The sequence below is a fragment of the Acipenser ruthenus genome, chromosome 14 (genome assembly GCF_902713425.1).
Source record: "Acipenser ruthenus chromosome 14, fAciRut3.2 maternal haplotype, whole genome shotgun sequence".
Lineage (NCBI taxonomy): Eukaryota > Metazoa > Chordata > Actinopteri > Acipenseriformes > Acipenseridae > Acipenser > Acipenser ruthenus.
The window spans coordinates 19,196,365-19,205,016 of record NC_081202.1 but is presented as its reverse complement, the minus strand read 5'-3'; the positions used below and the strand labels follow the sequence as shown (position 1 = coordinate 19,205,016).

The window sequence follows — 8,652 nt, the reverse complement described above, 5'->3', positions numbered from 1 at the left end:
TCTACTGGCTTTACTGCGAGAAATTCTAGAGCACAGCGGCTAGAAACTCCCAGCACTCATATCCATTTCCCCTCCACTGTTGAGTTTAAACATCACAGTGGGAGGAGCTTCGGTGATGACGTAATTCAAATTTTCTTTTAAAATCTTGACGCCGCTGAGTCAGCCATTTTGTGTTCTGAAGAAGGAGGGTTTTGGTAAGTGTTTGGTTCTGAAGGCACCACTAATACCATAAGCACACAGTGCGCAAACAGGATAGTTTGCCTACGTCATTGGAAAAACCTAACTTTTTGAAAATGAGCGAATTGCTTATGGAAAAAGAAAAAGTTGTATTTTCAAGATCCAAAGTTTATTTAGAAGGGACACACGCTTTGGAAGAAGCGTTTAAGCTTTTTGTGCCTCAACCCAAAGATTTTACCGCCAATTCGGATGGCAAAATATGGGATTTTCTATGTAGTTTTAAGCATGAAGGCTTTTCCCCTGTCATTTTGAGAAGCAAGGATGTTTACGGGTATTCGTCTTGCAGATCAGTTGTGCCAGATAAGAACGGTATTGGTGTTAAAAAGGTAAGGGGCTTGGCAGATACCAAAAAGAAAGCGCCTGGCTTACGAAGCGAAAGAAAAAAGAAAAGGGGAAGAAAACCCAAGAAGTATAGCACAAAGGGTCTCGGAAGTGTATTTAACCTGCTGGAAACTGTAACAAACTCGCCCTGCGTGGTATCAAATTCACCGAGCAGTGTAGTGTCGGATTCCCCGAAACCTGTATCAAGACCAAGTTCACCAGAAATTGTATCAAACTCGATGTGCATTGCATCAAATCCACCGATCACTGATTCACCAGAGACTGTATCAAACTCGCCGTTCACTGCACTAGCAGAGAGGCTGGAGACCACGTCAACTTCTTCGGACAGTACATTATCCGAGTCGCTGGAGACTATAAACTCGCTGGACACTGGTACTGTGTATTGTCAAATGACTTTGGAAGAAATCTGGAGGGCAGCAACTCCTAAGATAATTACTGTAAAAACGGTGGTGGTGAAAGACGTGTTTTGTGAAAAAAACACAGCTGCTGCCCGCAGTAGAGCAGAAACACTAATGCATTTAAATCTGACAGCTCACTTAAAATTACGACGTTTAAATATACCGCAGTAACTCGAGTTGTGAACCAACATTATGCTGCTATATTAAACTTTTACTGACTTGTTATAACTCAACATTGTTACTACTTACCCAACGCTCACATAATTCCAACACTTTTTGAATATATATATATATATATATATATATATATATATATATATATATATATATATAATATAATATAATTAGCGCGATACAATTGGACCTAGCTGCTAAAAAATAGTGCACATATTCTCAACAAATCAATTATGCACAAACAAAAAAAAAACTACAACCAAATGGTGTTAAATATTGCTGATTTTTGTATTTATTAAACGCATTTCAAAACTTGTACAAGGTGGCTGTCATCTGTTGCTATTGTAAACTCAAAACTAAACGAGAACATATTAATAAGCAATGTTTTCATATTCTGCCCTGCAGTTAATTTATGTATTATTATTATTATTATTATTTATATTGCTGTGACATACAAGTCCATATGTAACATTTAGATTTTACAACAATTATATGCGATATACCGTATATTCCGTGATAACTGGTGGCATCCAGTTTACCCGAATTACTTCGTTTCTGTTATGTGTTTTGCAGGGAAGTAGATTACAAGCACAACAAATGATTTATTCAAGAAAACAACTATTTAAAAAAAAGTGACGCGTGAATTACATTTGACTTTCAAATGATCTAGCAACAGATATTACAATTTTTTGTTAGTTGACTATTTTGTAGATAATTGTGTATAGTCAATGATAAGAAGCTTGGAACTGGATTGAACAACACAGATGGTACTGCCATAACCTGTATCAATTGCAGCTTTATAGCAGAGGCGTATTTCTTTTTAAATCCAATACCGCAGTTAGACATGATTCTTCGGAACTCTGCCAACGCTGTTGTATGCAGGTGCAGGGCATGAAGGTTTGAAAGTGTAATGATGTCTTTTATATAAAGAGGGCGATCACTTGTTACTGGACAGCAGAAAAATATTCAAGTCTGTGGTGGTGGTGGAATTTGGGTTTTGAAGGCTCTTGGATATATTATTAACTTTATACAACTTTTTATTATTATTATTATTTTTTTTTTGGGGGGGGGGGGGGGGGGGAAGGATATTTGTATGGGCATATTGATTCCTAAATACCTCAACTGGCAATTGTTTACAGAACTTTCTGTTCAAAAAATGTTAATGTGTTTTGCCAAAAAGTAGCAGGTTTTGACCACTACTAAAATAATGTTAATCTAGGCCTATATTGTGCAGTATTATATAAATGACCATTTCTAAAATACAATCTATAATTTGAATGCAGTAACTTAAGTTATTTGGTGAACTAAGTTTGGAACCAAATTACAGTGGTCTAGTTTGCACACCTTGGTTCCTTTTGAAGCCATTTTGTTTTCAATAATGTTTATTTCATAAATGTGATACTTTACAAGTTGTGTGCTTTTGTAATGTATATTGATTCAACTTGATTTGTATTCATTTAATTGCACTCTGAAGCTACAGAATAAAACATTTAACATACAAAAGAGTCTGCAATACTTTTATGAAATGTTATAAAGTAAAATGCATTGGTGTATGCTTTTGGTAATAGATTTTTACAAACAATGCTCCAGAACTAAATACTACTATCCTCAATAACATTTAAAACAAGCTTATTGAAAAAAAAGTCATGGAACATTTGGTGTGGGGGCTTCATTGGGTAGTGTACATTTCTAGCAATGAAAGCCCCATCCCCTCTTCACACATTGTCCCTGAATATCAAAAGTGTATTCAGACAGTCTGAAACAAGCTGCCTCGGTCCGTTTTAACCCGACATTTATCCAGACTGTTGTTTCCATCATAAAATGAAACACTTTTCTGCTGTTTTCTGAAAGATGGAATGGGTAAAGCTAGATAGTTAGTTAATGTCTTTTTGTAAATGTATTCTGTATTATACACTCAAAATGAAAACTGGGTTGATTTTAAATGTTACTCGTACAATCTTCTTAAATACTACTAAAAACATAGTTTTTGTTGCTTTTTTACTAAGATCCCTTAAGTAAGATGCACTTAAATTGTGACAGATCTGCATAACTTGATATATTTAAGTTAAAACAAAAAAACTAAGCAAAATTAATGCTGATAAATGAGTACTTTATTTATTTATTTTAGTTTTTCCAACAAAATTAACGTTAATTGAGCCATGCACATGCGCATTGTTGATTTGATACCCAGAATCCGATGCGTTCATAAAAGTTGCATGGACAGATTTGTTCGGAAGGTAAGAAATTATCTGCATCCATCCGTCCATAATTAAATTGTTTTGCATTTCAGTTGATTAAACTTGCAATATTTATTGTTCTGGGTCTCATTGAATAATAAATAACTGATAGTGCTTCTCTAAACAAGATCATATTATGGCTGAACGTACGGTGCACACTGTAGGCCTACGTGTAACGAAAGTGTGTTTAGAGGCGAATGTCAAAATATCAAAGAGCCTTGAATTTGTACTTTTTAAATGTTAGGTGCATACAGCGTTTTCATTTGTGTTAAGGTAGCCTACTCTTGACATATTTTGGTTCTTATGTAATATCAGTCTTTACACTGTATAACTGTATTTGAAAAACACAATTTTAAATGCAAGATTCTATTAGTTTCATCTTTTAAATTTAGTTTTATTTCCAGACAAATTCAAAAAAAATAAAATTTCAATAAAAGGTCTATCAATAATTGTATGGATTTCAACGAAATGGGGTTTTTAGTGTTTAGTAAACACAATTTACTAGAAGAACAAGCTGTAAATATGTATACAGTGGTCCAACTTCAAGCAGCAGCATGGAGCGCCCTGTGTTGCGAGTAACTGAAAATAGTCCTTTAACCACGGCAATCCACTTGTACTTTTACCCGTAGGCCTACTGGTAAAGTTTTCAAAAACTGACGAGATGAAGTTTAAAACACAGTCGCGGAAGAACATTTTTACACTCTGATGTAAAATAACATTTGTTGCGGAGAAGTGACATGCCCTTTTTCTCACTCATAAAAGTATTGTCAATATTTTTAATGACACATTGAAGTAATTCAAATAGTTAATTAAAAATTGTCTGTTTGGGTGGGGGTAACGGTGATGTATTGTCATCATCTAGTAAAAGATACGCCTCAGGCAAGAAAACTACAGCGGCGAGAGCGGGAGATGTAGTAGAGGCATTATTATTATTATTATTTATTTCTTAGCAGACACCCTTATCCAGGGCGACTTACAATTGTTACAAGACATCACATTATACAGATATCACATTATTTTTACATACAATTACCCATTTATACAGTTGGGTTTTTACTGGAGCAAGCTAGGTAAAGTACCTTGCTCAAGGGTACAACAGCAGTGTCCCCCACTGGGGATTGAACCCACAACCCGGTCAAGAGTCCAGAGCCCTAACCATTACTCCACACTGCTGCCCACGACATGAGAAGTAAGAGTCAATGCTCGGGTTCACAAATTTAATTTTAACATTTTTTAAATATACATTTTTCCGTCATTCCCCAAACGTTATGTCTTCTGCCACAATTTTCACATTTATAAAAACTTTTTTTTGTTTGCTCCTGGTCAATGTGTTGTCTTAAAATAATCTATCCTTAATATATACTTGCTTGATATTGTTTATTGTTGTTTTCTCATATATATATATATATATATATATATATATATATATATATATATATATATATATATAATATAAAATATTATATGCTGCGCTGATGATTTCTGAAACCTGTTTTCTGCCTCCCATGCATTTTGTTTTTATATTTACAGTGGTATACAGGACGGTAATTTATTTTCTGCTTTGCTAAGGGAACTTTTTTTTATGGATTGTTTTAAGTACCGGAAAAGAGTTTGGGTATATTTTTTATGAAGTGCTTATTGATTTAAAATAAAGTGAACTGTGATATTATAATTATTTGTGGAACATTCCTTTTGAAATCATAAACTTATTAGAACTAAGCATAGCCTTTGCGGGAAGATAGACTACCAGACTTGATTTCTGTAAACCGGAATGAAGTTATCAACATCTTAAACACATGAGCAAGAGGAGGCTAATGTTCTCTCAATTTAAATACACACAATTTTTGCTTTGATAAACATGAATTTAAAAAAAAGAAAAAACATTAACCTTTTTAATTCTACTTTACAGTAAACAAATGTTATATGCTATGAAGGGTTAATAAGCAAGTTTAGATTTAAATATTAAATGTCAATTTAATAAGAGTAAAAGAGAATCTGTCTGCTTTTTACTTACTACCATTCCACCCCCCTCCTCCTCCGACTCCCAAAAAGATTTGCCTTGCAATGCTTAAAGTGCCCTTTTGTTGCACGCTACTGGTGCAGAGTGTTTTATTTACAGCATTTAATGCTAACTTTATTTTTATTTTTTTCTCCAGTTTAAACACATCCAGTTTTCTCCTGGTTAAAGTTAATATTTATTCATTTTTCCTAAGAGATGCTGTGAAGACCATGAATGCAGGACTCCATTCATTTGATACAACTGTCCGGTATTCCTTTACTAACATCCTAACATGTGCTTTTTTCTTTTTTTTTCTTTTCCACAAATTTGATTATCTCCTCCTCCTGAAACCAGAATCCAAACCCCGCATAGGTAAGTACATTCTTTCAATTAGTACGATTATTTTATTATTATTATTTATTTCAGGTAATAAGCCATCAAATATTTAAAGTAAAACCATGAAATGAAGTCCTTATTGGGGTGCTCACTGTAGCATGATATCCACATCTTTTAAAATATCAATAAAAGCATTCAGTTCGTTACAATACTTTAGTACTTTTAGGGGGAAAATGACCAATGAAAAAAGTAACAATAGCAAAGTAATCAATGAGAAAATGGTAAAGACGTTTTCATATAGGAGGCAGGAAGTAGTTCAGGAAAAGCCCATGATTGTGGATTTCAAAACCAGATGGCCAGCACTGTTTGAGGAGACTCCGGTGAGGCAGTTTCTATATGTACCAAGACAATGTAACCTTTAAGACATAGTGGGAGATACTGACCTACCTGGTTTGATGTATAATCTGAAATATTGTCTTACGTTTAATTCCCAAAGTTTCATTGCTTACAGGCACTTCCTTTTTGATGCTGTGCATGAACAAATATCCCTTTGACTACATCTTTCATTTTGCTTGATCACTTCAAATTAATGTGAGTCACAGAAGGTCACTTTGTATATTCCCTTTGTGAGCATAATTTATTTCCTTTCAGATTTAATGCAGAGTTTGAGGCAGAGTCCCACTAAAAACGAAGTTCATGGCACAACTAGATAAACATGCACCAAGGTTGGTAACTGTGTTTGAGGAGCTGCAGGAAGAAAAATCAACAATATCTTAAGTTTTGGAGCAGGTATTATTATTATTATTATTATTATTGTGTCTCCCTGAAGTCAAAGTTGTCAGGATGGGTATGCAATGTATGTAGGATTTATGTAAATGTGGAAAACGTGATATTTTAAATGGCAAAATTTTAAAAAATTGTGTTAGTGATATTTTGTATGACCCTATAGAAATTCCTTGAAATTGACTTGATTGATTTGTAAACCATAATTGAGTTTTGTGTTTTTCTCTAACAGAGCGACAGCATTGTCACTAGGAGAGAAGTAGTCATCAGAGCATTGTGTGAATACCTGCATGAAGACGAGCGATAACCTGATTTAAGAATACTTGGTTAGTACGTATGTGTTATCTTTTGTGAGGGTCTTTTGTTGTTGTTGGTGTTTCTTGAGTGCATAGTCTTTCTTACAATGGGAAGACATTTTCTTGCATTTTTCGTATTCCTATTTTGTTTTAAGAATTATTTAATGTGTAAAATCATTGACACGCCAGACAAAGTGCTTTTGAACCTGCCCAATGACCATGCTAAACTGCATGTTTAAAGTAGTTGGTTTTTTAAATTTTTTTCCAGGATATTCAAGGATATAACGTACTAAAAGACCTTGAGCAAACTGTCATGGGAATACTTGTGATCAGGAACAAAGGTGCAGCAGCATGTGAACCCCCTGAAGATGTCAGCATTGTAATCAAGTGTGTGGAAGTGATAAATGATCTGAGCAGTGTGGCCAATGCTTGTGCCTTGTTAATGGGTTTGATATATGCACTCAATTTAACCTACCCGAAGGAGCTCAAATACACCTTTTGAAGTAATCCAAAAGGTGTTTATGGAGTTAGACGGACATAAACTGTCTCAAAGTGCACACCCTTGAGTGATAACTACGGAAATGTATTGGCATGAAAAAATATATATTTGTGATATTATGAGATAACGTTGGTTTATTTAGCAATTATTGTGTTATTTCCCAATAATTATTGCATTATTCCGCGATAATATTGCATTATTTTGCAATAGTTTTTGCATTTTCGCAAATAACATTGCATTGCAAAATAACGCAAAAATATTGCGAAATAATGCAATATTATGTCATAATGCAATAATTATTGCAAAATAACAAAATGTTATCTCGTAATATTGCAATAAATATAAATTTCTCTGTGGTGCTGATACATTTCCGTAGATAAAAGTTAATTTAATATTTGAACTTGCGTTTTAAACCACTGTTATCTTTTTATCTTGGATTGACATAAAATACCTCTGTATTTGTGTTGACTGTGGAGCTGTTTTGGAAGATTCTAGTGTGTGTTCAATATTGTTTTTATTGATGTACCTATTAAGCCCAATCCAGCTTTTTTTCATAGTTGGAAATTTATTATGAAAAGTCACAAAATGCAGAAATTATAGATTCATCTTTTATTTACCCCCTTTTTTTTACTGGCAGAAAATGGAAAACCTGAGTTTACCTAATAAAAGGAAGAAAAAAAAACATATTTGGTTGCCTTAATAGGTACATTTTTCTCATGCCCACAGTTTGAATACTGTTATAGCTAGTGATTTATTCAGAAGAATTTAGCACCTGACAAATTTTAGCAAACCCATTTTTAATTTTCAGTGGTTATGCATAAGTTTGAGTTTGGTTCATTGATCTTGTGTCTGAAATGTCATCCAGATTAGATTTTGGAGTTTATTATGCCATTGTTTTTTGAGAAGTGGATGTGTTAGTAAATCCTGCTTTACCAATCAATACTGAAGCGTGATGAAAAGATTGTTCTTTTGAGTGGTTGTGCTAATTGTTTCTCAGTTTTTTCAAATAAAAATACTTGATTAAAAATTGTTACACACAAGTGTCTAATTTAAATATTAACAACTTAACCATTTGTAAAACAAACTAGTGATTATCAAGCAAGTAAATTAATGCCTACTTAAGTCACTTCATTAAAACAAAGAAGTTGAGTTATTTTTAAATGAACAGTTTAATTATTGCCTACTTAAGTATAGTCAACTTGATGTAAAAGTTTAGTTGAAATAAATAATTTAAATTAAGTTGTCCATACTTAAAGCAATTCAGTTAAAACAACTTATGCAGAAGTTTACTTAAAGCTACTTAAAGGATCTAAGTTCCACTAACTGTACAAAACTAAGTACTGGCACCTTA

At 33.5% G+C, this 8,652-nt stretch overlaps 1 protein-coding gene and 1 long non-coding RNA gene across 4 annotated transcripts in view; both read left to right on the top strand.

The window, feature by feature from the left end:
• The window catches only part of LOC117973536 (uncharacterized), a 30,314-nt gene extending 21,992 nt beyond the window's left edge, over positions 1 to 8,322 (top strand). For 2 of the 3 annotated variants that reach the window (XR_009307259.1, XR_009307257.1), the window contains 4 exons: positions 5,742 to 5,759; positions 6,375 to 6,512; positions 6,739 to 6,832; positions 7,071 to 8,322. This is a non-coding gene — a long non-coding RNA (uncharacterized LOC117973536). Of the gene's footprint in view, positions 1 to 130; positions 195 to 5,741; positions 5,760 to 6,374; positions 6,513 to 6,738; positions 6,833 to 7,070 lie in introns of those variants that run through there. The other variant, XR_009307258.1, reaches the window with a different exon arrangement.
• On the top strand, positions 172 to 1,254 carry LOC117419928 (coiled-coil domain-containing protein 71L-like). The gene has a single exon (XM_034033326.3). The coding sequence runs from the start codon at positions 294 to 296 to the stop codon at positions 1,146 to 1,148; it is 855 nt and encodes a 284-aa protein (XP_033889217.3). The 5' UTR covers positions 172 to 293; the 3' UTR covers positions 1,149 to 1,254.
• Positions 8,323 to 8,652: the final 330 nt, after the last annotated feature.

Coding starts and splice junctions, on each gene's coding strand:
- LOC117419928 (XM_034033326.3), top strand. CDS start 294: ATGAGCGAATTGCTTATGGAAAAAGAAAAAGTTGTATTTTCAAGATCC.